Source organism: Oncorhynchus tshawytscha, linkage group LG19, assembly GCF_018296145.1.
Source record: "Oncorhynchus tshawytscha isolate Ot180627B linkage group LG19, Otsh_v2.0, whole genome shotgun sequence".
In the NCBI taxonomy this organism is placed as follows: Eukaryota; Metazoa; Chordata; class Actinopteri; order Salmoniformes; family Salmonidae; genus Oncorhynchus; species Oncorhynchus tshawytscha.
This window is the reverse complement of record NC_056447.1, coordinates 57,154,390-57,174,379: the sequence shown is the minus strand read 5'-3', so window position 1 is coordinate 57,174,379 and position 19,990 is coordinate 57,154,390. Positions and strand designations below refer to the sequence as shown.

Sequence of the window (19,990 nt, the reverse complement as noted above, 5' to 3'; positions counted from 1 at the left end):
GTAGTGAGGGCCAGCTAATGAGAGCGTACAGGTCGCAGTGGTGGGTAGTATATGGGGCTTTGGTGACAAAACGGATGGCACTGTGATAGACTGCTTCCAATTTGTTGAGTAGAGTGTTGGAGACTATTTTGTAAATGACATCGCCGAAGTCGAGGATCGGTAGGATAGTCAGTTTTACGAGGGTATGTTTGGCAGCGTGAGTGAAGGAGGCTTTGATGCGAAATAGGAATCCGATTCTAGATTTAATTTAGGATTGGAGATGTGAGTCTGGAAGGAGAATTGACAGTCTAGCCAGACACCTACAGTCGAAGTCTGAAGTTTACATACACCTTAGCCAAACACATTTAAACTCAGTTTTTCACAATTCCTGACATTTAATCCAAGTAAAAAGTCCCTGTCTTAGGTCAGTTAGGAGCACCACTTTATTTTGAGAATGTGAAATGTCAGAATAATAGTAGAGAATTATTTATTTCAGCTTTTATTTCTTTCATCACATTCCCAGCGGGTCAGAAGTTTACATACACTCAATTAGTATTTGGTAGCATTGCCTTTTAAATTGTTTAACTTGGGTCACATGTTTCGGGTAGCCTTCCACAAGCTTTCCACAATAAGTTGGGTGAATTTTGGCCCATTCCTCCTGACAGAGCTGGTGTAACTGAGTCAGGTTTGTAGGCCTCTTTGCTCACACATGCTTTTTCAGTTCTGCTCACAAATTTTCTATAGGATTGAGATCAGGGCTTTGTGATGGCCACTCCAATACCTTGACTTTGTTGTCCTTAAGCTATTTTGCCACAACTTTGGAAGTATGCTTGGGGTCATTGTCCATTTGGAAGACCCATTTGCGACCAAGCATTAACTTCCTGACTGATGTCTTGAGATGTTGCTTTAATATATCCACATATTTTTCCTGTCTCATGATGCCATCTATTTTGTGAAGTGCACCAGTCCCTTCTGCAGCAAAGCACACCCAAAGCACAGATACTTTTGTACCTGTTTCCTCCAGCATCTTCACAAGGTCCTTTGCTGTTGTTCTGGGATTTATTTGCACTTTTTGCACCAAAGTACGTTCATCTCTAGGAGACAGAACACGCCCTCCTTCCTGAGTGGTATGACGGCTGTGTGGTCCCATGGTGTTTATACTGACTCAAATGATGGCAATTAGCCTATCAGAAGCTTCTAAAGCCATGACATCATTTTCTGGAATTTTCCAAGCTGTTTAAAGGCACAGTCAACTTAGTGTATGTAAACGTCTGACCCACTGGGATTGTGTTACAGTGAAATAATCTGTGTGTAAACAATTGTTGGAAAAATTACTTGTCATGCACAAAGTAGATGTCCTAACCGACCTGCCAAAACTATAGTTTGTTAACAGTAAATTTGTGGAGTGGTTGAAAAATGAGTTTTAATGACTTCAACCTCAGTGTATGTAAGTTTCTGACTTCAACTGTGGGTATTTGTAGTTGTCCACATATTCTAAGTCAGAACCGTCCAGAGTAGTGATGCTGGCGGGGAGGTGCGGGCAGCGATCAGTTGAAGAGCATGCATTTAGTTTTACTAGTGTTTAAGAGCAGTTGGAGGCCACGGAAGGAGAGTTGTAATGGCATTGAAGCTCGTCTGGAGGTTCGTTAACACATTTTACAATGTCTGTGGAACTTGTTCCAATTGTCTCAGTTGTTGAAATATTTACACACGGTAAGTTTTGCTAAAAATGAACGCAGTTGACAGTGAGAGGACGGTTCTTTTTTTATATTTATTTATTTAACATTTTTCTTCTCCTTGTGTAGACAAAAAATGACAATGAACCATTTTAAATTCAAGCTGTAACACAACAAAATGTGTTAAAAGTCAAGGAGTGTGAAAACTCTCTGAAGACTCTGTGTACTTCACCTCAAGTCTTTTCCAATTAATGCTGATGGAGGGAAGTAGACGAGGAGAGGGGAGGAGAGGACAGGGGAGGACGCGAGGACAGGGGAAGAGAGGACAGGGTAGGAGGAGAGGACAGGGGAGGAGATGGGGCAGAGGCGAGGACAGGGAGGGGGTGGGGCAGAGGCGAGGACAGGTGAGGAGGAGAGGACAGGCAAGGACAGGGGAGGAGATGGGGCAGAGGCGAGGACAGGGGAGGAGATGGGGCAGAGGCGAGGACAGGGGAGGAGGGGATTACAGGGGAGGAGAGGGGAGGAGATGGGGCAGAGGCGAGGACAGGGAGGGTGGGGCAGAGGCGAGGATAGGTGAGGAGGAGAGAGGACAGGGAGGAGGAGATTACAGGCGAGGAGAGGGGGAGATGGGGCGGAGGCGAGGACAGGTGAGGAGGAGATTACAGGCGAGGACAGGGGAGGAGATGGGGCAGAGGCGAGGACAGGGGAGGAGGAGATTACAGGCGAGAAGAGGGGGAGATGGGGCGGAGGCGAGGACAGGGGAGGAGGAGAGGACAGGCAAGGACAGGGGAGGAGATGGGGCAGAGGCGAGGACAGGGGAGGACAGGGGAGGAGGGAGGACAGGGGGGAGGAGATGGGGCAGAGGGGGAGGACAGGGGTGGGGCAGAGGCGAGGACAGGTGAGGAGGAGATGGGACAGGCAAGGACAGGGGGGGAGACAGGGGGGGGGAGAGGGGGCGGAGGCGAGGACATGAGGAGGAGATTACAGGCGAGGACAGGGGAGGAGATGGGGCAGGCGAGGACAGGGGGGAGGAGGAGATTACAGGCGAGAAGAGGTGGGAGATGGGGCGGAGGCGAGGACAGGGGAGGAGGAGAGGACAGGCAAGGACAGGGGAGGAGATGGGGCAGAGGCGAGGACAGGGGAGGAGGAGATTACAGGCGAGGACAGGGGGGGATGGGGGGAGGAGGCGAGGACAGGGGAGGAGATAGGACGGAGGCGAGGACAGGGGAGGAGATGGGGCGGAGGCGAGGACAGGGGAGGAGGAGAGGACAGGCAAGGACAGGGGAGGAGGAGAGGACAGGCGAGGACAGGGGAGGAGGAGAGGACAGGCGAGGACAGGGGAGGAGGAGAGGACAGGCGAGGACAGGGGAGGAGATGGGGCGGAAGAGAGGACAGGGGAGGAGGAGAGGACAGGCAAGGACAGGGGAGGAGGAGAGGACAGGCAAGGACAGGGGAGGAGGAGAGGACAGGCTAGGACAGGGGAGGAGGAGAGGACAGGCAAGGACAGGGTAGGAGGAGAGGACAGGTAAGAACGGGAGGAGAGGGAGGGCACAGGGAAGGAGGAGGAGGGGAAGAGGAGGCGAGGACAGGGGAGGAGTGGGAGGGCACAGGGGAGGAGGAGATTACAGGCAAGGACAGGGGAGGAGAGGGAGGGCACAGGGGAGGAGGAGGGGAAGAGGAGGGAGGCGAGGACAGGGGAGGAGGAGAGGACAGGCAAGGACAGGGGAGGAGATGGGGGCGGAGGAGAGGACAGGGGAGGAGATGGGGCAGAGGCGGACAGGGGAGGAGGAGGAGGACAGGGGAGGAGATGGGGCAGAGGCAAGGACAGGGGAGGAGGAGAGGACAGGTAAGAACAGGGGAGGAGAGGGAGGGCACAGGGGAGGAGGAGGAGGGGAAGAGGAGGCGAGGACAGGGGAGGAGTGGGAGGGAACAGGGGAGGAGGAGATTACAGGCAAGGACAGGGGAGGAGAGGGAGGGCACAGGGGAGGAGGAGGGGAAGAGGAGGCGAGGACAGGGGAGGAGTGGGAGGGCACAGGGGGGAGGGGGGAGGAGGGGAAGAGGAGGTGAGGACAGGGAGGAGTGGGAGGGCACAGGGGAGGAGGAGGAGGAGGGGAAAAGGAGGCGAGGAGGGGGAGGGCACAGGGGAGGAGGAGTGGAGGACAGGAAAGGAGACGCAGAGGGGTGGAGACGGGGAGAGGACAGACTTTTGTAGTGTCTGTTTAAAAACGTATCAAAACCATTTATCTGCCATGCAACCCTAAGCCCTTTATCTCCCTCAGACTGGCTCAGGAGCAGGCAGAGAAGAAGAAGGAGCAGTGTTCTGTCACCTCCAACTCTGTCACCACAACGACCGGCGGTGACTTGGAGACAAAGCAGAGGCGCAAGTGAGTCTGTTTGCCATGACGACAGCGATACAGAGGCAGTCTGTTTAATGGATGTTTGACCTCTTAACCACTGGCGTGCTGGGAGTGTTTGCCTGCAGTTTTAGTTGAGTGTTGGTGAATGGTTTATAGTTGAGGTCATCTGCAGTGCCAATGTCTGGTGTAACAGTGGAGACTGCCAACTCTGGGCCATGCCTGGTGACTGGGGTTAGGGGGTTCAAATCGCTGATCTGCAAGTTTTCAATTTTGTCCATTTCTGTTTCCCACTTACCTTTCTGTCTAAATAAAACCCACTTACCTTTCTGTCTAAATAAATAAAACCCACTTACCTTTCTGTCTAAATAAATAAAACCCTCTTACCTTTCTGTCTGAATAAATAAAACCCTCTTACCTTTCTGTCTAAATAAATAAAGCCCTCTTACCTTTCTGTCTAAATAAAACCCTCTTACCTTTCTGTCTAAATAAATAAAACCCTCTTACCTTTCTGTCTGAATAAATAAAACCCTCTTACCTTTCTGTCTGAATAAATAAAACCCTCTTACCTTTCTGTCTAAATAAAACCCTCTTACCTTTCTGTCTGAATAAATAAAACCCTCTTACCTTTCTGTCTAAATAAAACCCTCTTACCTTTCTGTCTGAATAAATAAAACCCACTTACCTTTCTGTCTAAATAAATAAAACCCTCTTACCTTTCTGTCTGAATAAATAAAACCCTCTTACCTTTCTGTCTGAATAAATAAAACCCTCTTACCTTTCTGTCTAAATAAAAATAAATAAAACCCTTACCTTTCTGTCTTAAAACCTTTCTGTCTAAATAAATAAAAAATAAATAAAACCCACTTACCTTTCTGTCTAAATAAAACCCTCTTACCTTTCTGTCTAAATAAAACCCTCTTACCTTTCTGTCTGAATAAATAAAACCCTCTTACCTTTCTGTCTGAATAAATAAAACCCTCTTACCTTTCTGTCTGAATAAATAAAACCCACTTACCTTTCTGTCTAAATAAAACCCACTTACCTTTCTGTCTAAATAAAACCCTCTTACCTTTCTGTCTAAATAAAACCCTCTTACCTTTCTGTCTGAATAAAACCCACTTACCTTTCTGTCTAAATAAAACCCTCTTACCTTTGTCTGAATAAAACCCTCTTACCTTTCTGTCTGATTAAATGTAGATTTATAAATGTAGATTAATGTAGATATATATTTATAAATATTGTCTTATATTTATGAATTTAGTTAAATGTAGATGAATGTAGTCCTTATTATAAATGTAGTCATAGATTTATAAATGTAGTTAAATGTAAGATGAATGTCTTTACATAATTATAGTGTAATTAAATGAAGATGAATGTAGTCATAGATATATAAATGTAGATGAATGAAGTTAAATGTAGTTATGTTCTGTGTTCCCCTCAGCTCCTATCTGTAGTCATAGATTTATAAATGTAGATGAATGTAGTCATATAGATTATAAATGTAGATGCATGTAGTCATATAGATTTATAAATGTAGATGAATGTAGTCATATAGATTTATGAATGTAGATGCATGTAGTCATATAGATTTATAAATGTAGATAAATGTAGTCATATAGATTATAAATGTAGAAATGTAGTCATATAGATTTATAAATGTAGATCATGTAGTCATAGATTTATAAATGTAGATGAATGTAGTCATATAGATTTATAAATGTAGATGAATGTAGTCATATAGATTTATGAATGTAGTTATGTTCTCCCATCTGATCCCGATGTGTGATGTCTAAATGGTGTGGTGTGTTATGGGTAATGTTCTGTGTTCCCCGGTCCAGATCCTACTTGACCCCGGTTCGTGATGAGGAGGCGGAGGCTCAGAGGAAGGCTCGATCCAGACACGCCAGACAGTCACGACGATCCACTCAGGTAGGCCCACCTGCCGAGACATTTACATTTAAGGCTCGCCAGACAGATTTATTTATTTTTATTTCACCTTTATTTAACCAGGTAGGCCAGTTGAGAACAAGTTCTCATTTACAACCCGCGACCTGGCCAAGATAAAGCAAAGCAGTGCGACAAAAACAACAACACAGAGTTACACATAAACAAATGTACAGTCAATAACACAATAGAAAAATCTGTATACAGTGTGTGCAAATGCAGAAGAGTAGGGAGGTAGGCAATAAATAGGCCATAGAGGCCATAATTACAATTTAGCATTAATACTGGAGTGATAGATGTGCAGATGATGATGTGCAAGTAGAGATACTGGGGTGCAAAAGAGCAAGAGGGTAAGTAATAATATGGGGATGAGGTAGTTGGGTGGGCTATTTACAGATGGGCTGTGTACAGGTACAGTGATCGGTAAGCTGCTTAAAGTTAGAGAGGGAGATATACAGTTGAAGTCAGAAGTTTACATACACTTAGGTTGGAGTCATTAAAACTCGTTTTTCAACCACTCCACAAATTTCTTGTTAACAAACTATAGTTTTGGCAAGTTGGTTAGGACATCTACTTTGTGCATGACACAAGTCATTTTTCCAACAATTGTTTACAAGACAGATTATTTCACTTATAATTCACTGTATCACAATTCCAGCGGGTCAGAAGTTTACATACACTAAGTTGACTGTGCCTTTAAACAGCTTGGAAAATTCCAGAAAATTATGTCATGGCTTTAGAAGCTTCTGATAGGCTAATTGACATCATTTGAGTCAATTGGAGGTGTATCTGTGGATGTATTTCAAGGCCTACCTTCAAACTCAGTACATCTTTGGGAAAATCAAAAGAAATCAGCCAAGACCTCAGAAAATAATTGTAGACCTCCACAAGTCTGGTTCATCCTTGGGAGCAATTTCCAAACGCCTGAAGGTACCACGTTCATCTGTACAAACAATAGTGCGCAAGTATAAACACCATGGGACCACGCAGCCGTCATACCGCTCAGGAAGGAGATGTGTTCTGTCTCCTAGAGATGAATGTACTTTGGTGCGAAAAGTGCAAATCAATCCCAGAACAACAGCAAAGGACCTTGTGAAGATGCTGGAGGAAACAGGTACAGAAGTATCTATATCCACAGTAAAACGAGTCCTATATCGACATAACCTGAAAGGCTGCTCAGCAAGGAAGAAGCCACTGCTCCAAAACCACCATAAAAAAGCTAGACTATGGTTTGCAACTGCACATGGGGACAAAGAGCATACTTTTTGGAGAAATGTCCTCTGGTCTGATGAAACAAAAATAGAACTGTTTGGCCATAATGACCATTGTTATGTTTGGAGGAAAAAGGGGGAGGCTTGCAAGCCGAAGAACACCATCCCAACCGTGAAGCACGGGGGTGGCAGCATCATGTTGTGGGGGTGCTTTGCTGCAGGAGGGACTGGTACACTTCACAAAATAGATGGCATCATGAGGGAGGAAAATTATGTAGATTTACAGAAGCAACATCTCAAGACCTCAGTCGGGAAGTTAAAGCTTGGTCGCAAATGGGTCTTCCAAATGGACAATGACTCTACTATTATTCTGACATTTCACATTCTTAAAATAAAGTGGTGATCCTAACTGACCTAAAACAGGGAATTTTTACTTGGATTAAATGTCAGGAATTGTGAAAAACTGAGTTTAAATGTATTTGGCGAAGGTGTATGTAAACTTCTGAATTCAACTGTAAGTCACGACGATCCACTCAGGCAGACCCACATTTATTTATTTATTTTACCTTTATTTAACTAGGCAAGTCAGTTAAGAACAAATTCGTATTGTCAATGATGGCCTAGGAACAGTGGGTTAACTGCCTGTTCAGGGGCAGAACGACAGATTTGTACCTTGTCAGCTCGGGGGTTTGAACTTTGCAACCTTCCGGTTACTAGTCCAACGCTCTAACCACGAGGCTACCCTGCCGCCCCAGTATACAGTTAACTACATTTAAGGCTGGCTCGCCAGACAGTCAGGACCATCCACTCAGGTCAAAGCTCGTTCAGGACATGTATATTGTAGATCCACGTTGAGCCAACTGACATTCCAATTCCTACTGTAATCGTACAACTGACATTCCAATTCCTACTGTAATCGTACAACTGACATTCCAAATTCCTACTGTAATCGTACAACTGACATTCCAAATTCCTACTGTAATCGTACAACTGACATTCCAATTCCTACTGTAATCGTACAACTGACATTCCAATTCCTACTGTAATCGTACAACTGACATTCCAAATTCCTACTGTAATCGTACAACTGACATTCCAATTCCTACTGTAATCGTACAACTGACATTCCAATTCCTACTGTAATCGTACAACTGACATTCCAATTCCTACTGTAATCGTACAACTGACATTCCAATTCCTACTGTAATCGTACAACTGACATTCCAATTCCTACTGTAATCGTACAACTGACATTCCAAATTCCTACTGTAATCGTACAACTGACATTCCAAATTCCTACTGTAATCGTACAACTGACATTCCAATTCCTACTGTAATCGTACAACTGACATTCCAAATTCCTACTGTAATCGTACAACTGACATTCCAAATTCCTACTGTAATCGTACAACTGACATTCCAATTCCTACTGTAATCGTACAACTGACATTCCAAATTCCTACTGTAATCGTACAACTGACATTCCAATTCCTACTGTAATCGTACAACTGACATTCCAAATTCCTACTGTAATCGTACAACTGACATTCCAATTCCTACTGTAATCGTACAACTGACATTCCAAATTCCTACTGTAATCGTACAACTGACATTCCAATTCCTACTGTAATCGTACAACTGACATTCCAAATTCCTACTGTAATCGTACAACTGACATTCCAATTCCTACTGTAATCGTACAACTGACATTCCAAATTCCTACTGTAATCGTACAACTGACATTCCAATTCCTACTGTAATCGTACAACTGACATTCCAATTCCTACTGTAATCGTACAACTGAATTGAAATGTAATTGACCCCGGGTTGCTTTAGTTGGTGAAGTAGATCAGACCGCTGCTCAATAATCATTGTTTATACTGTTCAGTAATTATGACACGTTGATCTGACATAATAAGAGGAATGGACTACATGGAATGGATTACAACACATTTACTGTAATCTGTTACTTTACCAGCAAAAATATTGTAATCGGATTACAGAGGCTTTTGATAAACTAGATGATTACTTCTGAAAGAGGAAACGTTTTTTTTGTTGACACCTCTCTGTTTTCTCAATGACATTCAAATCAGCATTGAAAACAGGTGCATATTTTTAAGTTTGTTCCGTCTGACCACTGTGATGTCAGAGACCACTGTGATGTCAGAGACCACTGTGATGTCGTGATGTCAGAGACCACTGTGATGTCAGAGACCACTGTGATGTCAGAGACCACTGTGATGTCAGAGACCACTATGATGTCACACCAAATGTGTTTGATGAATCGTGTGAAAAAAGCAGGAATAGGCGTTTGTTATCTACAGTCCAAGCTATGTCTTCCAATTTAAAACAAATGTTTTACCTTTTATTTAACTAGACAAGTCAGTTAAGAACAAATTCTTATTTTCAATGACGGCCTACCAGGGAACAGTGGGTTAAGTGCCTTGTTCAGGGGGCAGAACGACAGTTTTTACCTTGTCAGCTCTGGGGATTCGATCTTGCAACATTTCGGTTACTAGTCCAACGCTCTAACCACTAGGCCACCCTGCCGCCCCAATGGTGTGACTGCTGTCGGCATCCATAGATTAGCAGTGCCGTAGTCTACGAGCGATAAGGATATCACTTATTATTGATATCTACATATTGATGTGAATCACACGGCTGCTCTCTCATTTAGCTGTTTTATGTCTTACGAATTGAGATTGCTGTGTATTTTAACCCAATATAGATTGAATTGAGGTTGCTGTGTATTTTAACCCAATATAGATTGAATTGAGGTTGCTGTGTATTTTAACCCAATATAGATTGAATTGAGGTTGCTGTGTATTTTAACCCAATATAGATTGAATTGAGGTTGCTGTGTATTTTAACTGTTTTATAGATTGAATTGAGATTGCTGTGTATTTTAACCCAATATAGATTGAATTGAGGTTGCTGTGTATTTTAACCCAATATAGATTGAATTGAGGTTGCTGTGTATTTTAACCCAATATAGATTGAATTGAGGTTGCTGTGTATTTTAACCCAATATAGATTGAATTGAGGTTGCTGTGTATTTTAACCCAATATAGATTGAATTGAGGTTGCTGTGTATTTTAACCCAATATAGATTGAATTGAGGTTGCTGTGTATTTTAACCCAATATAGATTGAATTGAGGAAGTGTAGGCTGCCTGTCAATCATTGTGCTCCATACTGTCAACAACGAAGACCAGGAAGTGGGGCTTTTATGGCTCAATCAAATTCATGCTGAATAGATAAAAGATCCATAGTCCTAATGATCAAACTCACACACTTTTTATAGACTTAAAGGGGCAATCTGTAGTTTCTACATCCATTTTTGGACATATAAATGAATGATATATATGTACCCATTGATTCTGGAAGCATTTCACTTTAAGATGCCTAATGAGCTTAGTTCAACTGTTATGAGAATCCAAAATAGAAAACAGTTTTTCAACCATTGTTTGTAAACATTGTATATGTAAACAGACATTGTATAGCCTCATAACATGGTTAAAATGGCAGTGCATCCGTAGTTATGTCAGTTCATCTGAGAGCGGTTCCATTTCTCCCTCCACTTTATTGTTGCAACTGTGGATTCACCCTTTAAACAGCTTATAGAGATGCCAACCAAACACGGAAACAACAGGACTATTGAAAATAAGAATTTGTTTTTAACTGACTTGTTCAATAAAGGTTACATTTAAACATTTTAAATAATCAAAAAGTTACTGAGTTAACATGAGCAGCACCTTCTATCTGTTGTCCAATCAGGGCGTGACGCTCACAGACCTGCAGGAAGCTGACAAGACAATGAAGACAGCCCAGACGGACGAAGGGAGAGAGAAGACAAGGAAAGAGGAGGAGGAGGCGGCCAATAAGAAGAGAGCAGAAGAGGGGGTGAGAGCAGTGTTTATATATGAGGGGGTGTACAACATCATGCAAGTGACGTCACCCACCACGGGACCTACTGCTGGCCAGGGTTTGACAACAGGCGGCCCTCGGGGCCTAAACCGGCCCTCGGATGTTTTTTCTTGGCCTCCCCAAGGTTGTTGAAAAAATAACTTTAATTTAATTTAGGAAAATCTGTTCCTAAGTTTTCCCAGGAATAAAAGAGATGTGATTGTGTCTCAATATAATCCAGGTATGAAATTATTTTATTTTCGTAAACAATCTCTATTTTGGGGCTTAGTTGTGGTCATCCACTCAGATAAATATCATCCCGCGGCTGAATCTAGTTGCCTACCCTGGGATTTTCTTGGTCAGTGGTATTATGTTGGTTGTGTTGGTTGTGACTGTTGCACCTGTATGTTGGATGTGATCCTTGTTTATGTATTCTGTTATGATTGTAGTATTATTGTAGTATTATTGTAGTATTATTGTCTTCAGGAGGTAAGCTGGAGGTCCCGTATCGCCAACCTGCAGAAGTCTGACCTGCTGGGGCTGACTCAACCGGATGGTACCTCTCGCCCCCCGACCTCTAGCCAGGAGACTAGTGGAGGGGAACGTGAGAGCGACCGTATCGCCAGGGAGAGACGGAGGACCAGGAGGAGAGCTCAGAGGGCTGGAGAGGTGAGTGCATTGTAATCTGTCATAGCCATGCTTTATAACCAGGAGGGGAAAAAACTCAAATGTTCAAGGAACAGAAACGGAACCAGGAACGGAAGTGATCTATACTGTTACGGAAACAGAACTGTTATTTTAAAAGCATGGGAACCGGTTAATTACGTTATTTTAAGTTCTGGGCATTTTTTTTGTCCCACAAAAAACGCAACAAAGTGTCTATGCAAAACACCCCCTCTGTCACTCAGAAACTTGTTCCAGTGTCTGTGCTTGTTTAGGCTACCTGACGATCCCCCCCTCTGAATCCCAGGCTACTGTAGCCCCTCCCCCCTCTGAATCCCAGGCTACTGTACTGACATTACAAGCATTATTCAGAAGATAGGGAGAGAGATTTTTGGATTAACTAGTACAAATACTATAAGCTTAGTGATCACGTTTCACTTTGGATTTCTTAATTACAAAAAGGTAAGAAGTGTTTTTCATTGTTAGCTAGTTAGCTCAAAAGACATTCAAGGTTCCTCCATAGAAGCCTCTTAGGTATAATTCTGTAGACTTAATTCAGATAATGATGTCATAACAAGATGCCCAGTTCCTCAACCCTTTGTTGCTCTCTCCTCACCTGCAAAATTTCAGTTGCGTCTTGCTCCACAGACAACACTTGTTTGACCATCATGCACCTGAACAACTAGCTGACCGTCTCCATCTGCACTAATTGGTCTAAACAACTAGCTGACATCCATCTGCACTGATTGGTCTAAAAAACTAGCTGACCTCCCTCCATCTGCACTGATTGGTCTAAACAACTAGCCAACCTCCTCCATCTGCACTGATTGGTCTAAACAACTAGCTGACCTCCTCCATCTGCACTGATTGGTCTAAACAACTAGCTGACCTCCATCTGCACTGATTGGTCTAAACAACTAGCTGACCCCCTCCATCTGCACTGATTGGTGAAGTCATTTAATGAGCTAAACGTGTAAAAATAAAACTGTTAATTTCACAGGTTAAAAAAGGAACCGAAAGGAACGATATAAACCGGTACTTTTTGGGGGTTCAAACCGGTTCAGAACTTTATATTGCTGGTCAGAACAGTGAAGAGAATGGTTCTGTTCTGAACGAAAGGATTGGTAAATAATGTCGGTTCCAACCCCTGTAACCCTACTAAAACCTTGCTCATAAGGATGACATCGCCGCCATATATGGGCAGCAGGAAGCAGAGCAGTTCAGAGCTTTGGGCCAGTAACCAAAAGACGACTCGGGAAAATATCTCTCTGTTCCCTTGGGCCAGTAACCAAAAGACGACTAGGTTAAATATCTCTCTGTTCCCTTGGGCCAGTAACCAAAAGACGACTAGGTTAAATATCTCTCTGTTCCCTTGGGCCAGTAACCAAAAGACGACTAGGTTAAATATCTCTCTGTTCCCTTGGGCCAGTAACCAAAAGACGACTAGGTTAAATATCTCTCTGTTCCCTTGGGCCAGTAACCAAAAGACGACTAGGTTAAATATCTCTCTGTTCCCTTGGGCCAGTAACCAAAAGACGACTAGGTTAAATATCTCTCTGTTCCCTTGGGCCAGTAACCAAAAGACGACTAGGTTAAATATCTCTCTGTTCCCTTGGGCCAGTAACCAAAAGACGACTAGGTTAAATATCTCTCTGTTCCCTTGGGCCAGTAACCAAAAGACGACTAGGTTAAATATCTCTCTGTTCCCTTGGGCCAGTAACCAAAAGACGACTAGGTTAAATATCTCTCTGTTCCCTTGGGCCAGTAACCAAAAGACGACTAGGTTAAATATCTCTCTGTTCCCTTGAGCCAGTAACCAAAAGACGACTAGGTTAAATATCTCTCTGTTCCCTTGGGCCAGTAACCAAAAGACGACTAGGTTAAATATCTCTCTGTTCCCTTGGGCCAGTAACCAAAAGACGACTAGGGAAAATATCTCTCTGTTCCCTTGAGCCAGTAACCAAAAGACGATTAGGTTAAATATCTCTCTGTTCCCTTGAGCCAGTAACCAAAAGACGACTAGGTTAAATATCTCTCTGTTCCCTTGGGCCAGTAACCAAAAGACGACTAGGGAAAATATCTCTCTGTTCCCTTGGGCCAGTAACCAAAAGACGACTAGGGAAAATATCTCTCTGTTCCCTTGAGGCTCATAACCCTCATTTCTCCTGCAAGGTGAGTGCATGAGCTAGTCCTGGTTATAACCTTTCAACAGGGCATTATAACCTGTCATAGTCCTGTTTGTAACGGGTTACTAGGTTTATATCCTGGTATTAACCTGTCGTAATGAGGACATTGACATCCATAATGAGTGGTTATAAGGTTACTAGGTTTATATCCTGGTATTAACCTGTCGTAATGAGGACATTGACATCCATAATGAGTGGTTATAAGGTTACTAGGTTTATATCCTGGTATTAACCTGTCGTAATGAGGACATTGACATCCATAATGAGTGGTTATAAGGTTACTAGGTTTATATCCTGGTATTAACCTGTCGTAATGAGGACATTGACATCCATAATGACTGGTTATAAGGTTACTAGGTTTATATCCTGGTATTAACCTGTCGTAATGAGGACATTGACATCCATAATGTATTGACCTGCTGATGTCTGTGGTCCTGTAGACTGATGACAATGAGCCCAGTGGAGAGGAGGGGTTTGGAGGCAGTGGGCGCGCCAGCACCAGGTATGGATCTGACCTTTACACTGTCCTGTTTCCTGACTGTCATAGTAGTGAGTCATTATAATGTCTCTGTCCTGTTTCCTGACTGTCATTATAATATCTCTGTCCTGTTTCCTGACTGTCGTAGTAGTGAGTCATTATAATGTCTCTGTCCTGCTTCCTGACTGTCATAGTAGTGAGTCATTATAATATCTCTGTCCTGTTTCCTGACTGTCATTATAATATCTCTGACCTGTTTCCTGACTGTCGTTGTAATATCTCTGACCTGTTTCCTGACTGTCATTATAATGTCTCTGTCCTGTTTCCTGACTGTCATTATAATGTCTCTGTCCTGTTTCCTGACTGTCATTATAATATCTCTGACCTTTTTCCTGACTGTCAATACAATATCTCTGACCTGTTTCCTGACTGTCGTTATAATATCTCTGACCTTTTTCCTGACTGTCAATACAATATCTCTGACTGTCATGATAATGTCTCTGTCCTGTTTCCTGACTGTCATTATAATATCTCTGACCTTTTTCCTGACTGTCAATACAATATCTCTGACCTGTTTCCTGACTGTTGTTATAATATCTCTGACCTGTTTCCTGACTGTCATAGTAGTGAGTCATTATAATATCTGTCCTGTTTCCTGACTGTCATTATAATATCTCTGTCCTGTTTCCTGACTGTCATAGTAGTGAGTCATTATAATATCTCTGTCCTGCTTCCTGACTGTCATTATAATATCTCTGTCCTGCTTCCTGACTATCATAGTAGTGAGTCATTATAATATCTCTGTCCTGCTTCCTGACTGTCATTATAATATCTCTGTCCTGCTTCCTGACTGTCATTATAATATCTCTGACCTGTTTCCTGACTGTCATAGTAGTGAGTCATTATAATATCTCTGTCCTGTTTCCTGACTGTCATAGTAGTGAGTCATTATAATATCTGTCCTGTTTCCTGACTGTCATAGTAGTGAGTCATTATAATATCTCTGTCCTGCTTCCTGACTGTCATTATAATATCTCTGTCCTGCTTCCTGACTGTCATTATAATATCTCTGTCCTGCTTCCTGACTGTCATTATAATATCTCTGTCCTGTTTCCTGACTGTCATAGTAGTGAGTCATTATAATATCTCTGTCCTGCTTCCTGACTGTCATTATAATATCTCTGTCCTGCTTCCTGACTGTCATAGTAGTGAGTCATTATAATATCTCTGTCCTGCTTCCTGACTGTCATAGTAGTGAGTCATTATAATATCTCTGTCCTGCTTCCTGACTGTCATAGTAGTGAGTAATATCTGAGGAGTCATTATAATGTCTCTGTCCTGTTTCCTGACTGTCGTTATAATATCTCTGACCTGTGATTTACCCAGGTCTGACGTGTCATGTAACGACTGTATCGACAGAGGAGCAGGCTCTGAGACCAATGATTACAAGAAGGTAGGGACATGGAATAAAGTTTGAATGGTTGGAAGGGTCTAGTCAATATTTGGGAGTCTCATCCTGATTGTTTTCAGACTCTTTCTCTCTCCATGTCTCCCGCTCTCTCTCCCTCTCTGTTTCCGTTTCCTGGTCTCTATAACTCTCCCTCTCTGTTTCCGTTTCCTGCTCTCTATAACTCTCTCTCTCTGTTTCCGTTTCCCTCTCTCTATAACTCTCTCCCTCTCTGTTTCCGTTTCCCTCTCTCTATAACTCTCTCTCTCTGTTTCTGTTTCCCGCTCTCTATAACTCTCTCTCTGTTTCCGTTTCCCGCTCTCTATAACTCTCTCTCTGTTTCCGTTTCCCGCTCTCTATAACTCCCTCTCTGTTTCCGTTTCCCGCTCTCTATAACTCTGTTTCTGTTTCCTGCTCTCTATAACTCTCTCTCTCTGTTTCTGTTTCCCGCTCTCTATAACTCTCTCTCTCTGTTTCCGTTTCCCGCTCTCTATAACTCTCTCTCTCTGTTTCTGTTTCCCTCTCTCTATAACTCTCTCTCTCTGTTTCTGTTTCCCTCTCTCTATAACTCTCTCTCTGTTTCTGTTTCCCTCTCTCTATAACTCTCTATAACTCTGTTTCTGTTTCCCTCTCTCTATAACTCTCTGTCTCTGTTTCTGTTTCCCTCTCTCTATAACTCTCTGTCTCTGTTTCTGTTTCCCTCTCTCTATAACTCTCTGTCTCTGTTTCTGTTTCCCTCTCTCTATAACTCTCTATAACTCTGTTTCTGTTTCCCTCTCTCTATAACTCTCTGTCTCTGTTTCTGTTTCCCTCTCTCTATAACTCTCTCTCTCTGTTTCTGTTTCCTCTATAACTCTCTATAACTCTCTCTCTCTGTTTCTGTTTCCCTCTCTCTATAACTCTCTCTCTCTGTTTCTGTTTCCCTCTCTCTATAACTCTCTGTCTCTGTTTCTGTTTCCCTCTCTCTATAACTCTCTCTCTCTGTTTCTGTTTCCCTCTCTCTATAACTCTCTGTCTCTGTTTCTGTTTCCCTCTCTCTATAACTCTCTCTCTCTGTTTCTGTTTCCCTCTCTCTATAACTCTCTGTCTCTGTTTCTGTTTCCCTCTCTCTATAACTCTCTATAACTCTGTTTCTGTTTCCCTCTCTCTATAACTCTCTGTCTCTGTTTCTGTTTCCGCTCTCTATAACTCTGTTTCTGTTTCCCTCTCTCTATAACTCTCTGTCTCTGTTTCTGTTTCCTGCTCTCTATAACTCTCTGTCTCTGTTTCTGTTTCCCGCTCTCTATAACTCTCTGTCTCTGTCTCTGTTTCTGTTTCCCTCTCTCTATAACTCTCTGTCTCTGTCTCTGTTTCCCGCTCTCTATAACTCTCTGTCTCTGTCTCTGTTTCTGTTTCCCTCTCTCTATAACTCTCTCTCTCTGTTTCTGTTTCCTGCTCTCTATAACTCTCTGTTTCTGTTTCTGTTTCCCTCTCTCTATAACTCTCTCTCTCTGTTTCTGTTTCCCTCTCTCTATAACTCTCTGTCTCTGTTTCTGTTTCCCGCTCTCTATAACTCTCTCTCTCTGTTTCTGTTTCTGTTTCCCTCTCTCTATAACTCTCTCTCTCTGTTTCTGTTTCCCTCTCTCTATAACTCTCTGTCTCTGTTTCTGTTTCCCGCTCTCTATAACTCTCTGTCTCTGTCTCTGTTTCTGTTTCCCTCTCTCTATAACTCTCTGTCTCTGTTTCTGTTTCCCTCTCTCTATAACTCTCTGTCTCTGTTTCTGTTTCCCTCTCTCTATAACTCTCTCTCTCTGTTTCTTCTGTTTTCTCTATAACTCTCTATAACTCTCTCTCTCTGTTTCTGTTTCCCTCTCTCTATAACTCTCTCTCTCTGTTTCTGTTTCCTGCTCTCTATAACTCTCTGTCTCTGTTTCTGTTTCCCGCTCTCTATAACTCTCTGTCTCTCTGTTTCTGTTTCCCTCTCTCTATAACTCTCTCTCTCTCTCTCTGTTTCTGTTTCCCGCTCTCTATAACTCTCTCTCTCTGTTTCTGTTTCCTGCTCTCTATAACTCTCTCTCTCTGTTTCTGTTTCCCGCTCTCTATAACTCTCTCTCTCTCTGTTTCTGTTTCCTGCTCTCTATAACTCTCTCTCTCTGTTTCCGTTTCCCGCTCTCTATAACTCTCTCTCTCTGTTTCTGTTTCCTGCTCTCTATAACTCTCTCTCTCTGTTTCTGTTTCCCTCTCTCTATAACTCTCTCTCTCTCTGTTTCTGTTTCCTGCTCTCTATAACTCTCTCTCTCTGTTTCCGTTTCCTGCTCTCTATAACTCTCTCTCTCTCCGTTTCCCGCTCTCTATAACTCTCTCTCTCTCTCTCTGTTTCTGTTTCCCTCTCTCTATAACTCTCTCTCTCTGTTTCCGTTTCCCGCTCTCTATAACTCTCTGTCTCTCTGTTTCCGTTTCCTGCTCTCTATAACTCTCTCTCTGTTTCCGTTTCCCGCTCTCTATAACTCTCTCTCTCTGTTTCTGTTTCCCTCTCTCTATAACTCTGTTTCTGTTTCCCTCTCTCTATAACTCTCTCTCTCTGTTTCTGTTTCCCTCTCTCTATAACTCTCTCTCTCTGTTTCTGTTTCCCGCTCTCTATAACTCTCTCTCTCTGTTTCTGTTTCCTGCTCTCTATAACTCTCTGTCTCTCTGTTTCCCGCTCTCTATAACTCTCTCTCTGTTTCTGTTTCCTGCTCTCTATAACTCTCTCTCTCTGTTTCGTTTCCCTCTCTCTATAACTCTCTCCCTCTGTTTCTGTTTCCCGCTCTCTATAACTCTCTCTCTCTGTTTCCGTTTCCCTCTCTCTATAACTCTCTCCCTCTGTTTCTGTTTCCCTCTCTCTATAACTCTCTCTCTCTGTTTCTGTTTCCCTCTCTCTATAACTCTCTCTCTCTGTTTCTGTTTCCTGCTCTCTCTCTATAACTCTCTCTCTCTGTTTCCATTTCCCTCTCTCTATAACTCTCTCTCTCTGTTTCTGTTTCCCTCTCTCTATAACTCTCTCTCTCTGTTTCTGTTTCCCTCTCTCTATAACTCTCTCTCTCTGTTTCTGTTTCCCTCTCTCTATAACTCTCTCTCTCTGTTTCGTTTCCCTCTCTCTATAACTCTCTCCCTCTGTTTCTGTTTCCCTCTCTCTATAACTCTCTCTCTGTTTCTGTTTCCCTCTCTCTATAACTCTCTCTCTCTGTTTCTGTTTCCCTCTCTCTATAACTCTCTCTCTCTGTTTCTGTTTCCCTCTCTCTATAACTCTCTCTCTCTGTTTCTGTTTCCCTCTCTCTATAACTCTCTCTCTCTGTTTCTGTTTCCCTCTCTCTATAACTCTCTCTCTCTGTTTCTGTTTCCTGCTCTCTATAACTCTCTCTCTCTGTTTCTGTTTCCCTCTCTCTATAACTCTCTCTCTCTGTTTCTGTTTCCCTCTCTCTATAACTCTCTCTCTCTGTTTCTGTTTCCCGCTCTCTATAACTCTCTCTCTCTGTTTCTGTTTCCCTCTCTCTATAACTCTCTCTCTCTGTTTCTGTTTCCCGCTCTCTATAACTCTCTCTCTCTCTGTTTGTTTCCCTCTCTCTCTCTGTTTCTGTTTCCTGCTCTCTATAACTCTCTCCCTCTGTTTCCGTTTCCTGCTCTCTATAACTCTCTCTCTCTCTCTGTTTCTGTTTCCTGCTCTCTATAACTCTCTCTCTCTGTTTCTGTTTCCTGCTCTCTATAACTCTCCCTCTCTGTTTCCGTTTCATGCTCTCTCTCACATGGATTAGCATTGTTTTTGCTATATATATATAGTGGATGAAATTCTATTACAAACATTGCTTGTTATAGTAGAGTGGATAAAACATTAAAAAAAAAAAACATTTGTATGAATGAAAAAGTAATGTATTTCTGTCCCAGCTGTTTGAGGTGGTGTCCAGGGAGAATGGTCAACTCCAGTCTCAGCTGCAGGACACCCAGAGGACTGTCTCTCAGACTAGACTGGACCTGGACAAGGCTACCCAGGTCTGTCCCTCTCACTCATTGACTCACTCACACCCCCCCCGGAGTGGACAAGGTTACCCAGGTCTCACACACAGAGACACAGACAGTGTGGACAAGCCTAACCAGGTCTCACACACAGAGACACAGACAGTGTGGACAA

At 43.0% G+C, this 19,990-nt stretch overlaps 1 protein-coding gene across 1 annotated transcript in view; it reads left to right on the top strand.

Annotated features, from left to right (window-relative positions):
* The window catches only part of zmp:0000001167 (protein phosphatase 1 regulatory subunit 12A), a 73,887-nt gene that overhangs the window by 46,140 nt on the left and 7,757 nt on the right, over window positions 1-19,990 (top strand). The window contains exons 14-20 of the mRNA XM_042301201.1: window positions 3,935-4,039; window positions 5,851-5,941; window positions 10,944-11,069; window positions 11,559-11,741; window positions 14,362-14,423; window positions 15,786-15,852; window positions 19,747-19,851. Coding sequence (XP_042157135.1) covers window positions 3,935-4,039; window positions 5,851-5,941; window positions 10,944-11,069; window positions 11,559-11,741; window positions 14,362-14,423; window positions 15,786-15,852; window positions 19,747-19,851 — 739 coding nt within the window. The remainder of the gene's footprint in view (window positions 1-3,934; window positions 4,040-5,850; window positions 5,942-10,943; window positions 11,070-11,558; window positions 11,742-14,361; window positions 14,424-15,785; window positions 15,853-19,746; window positions 19,852-19,990) is intronic.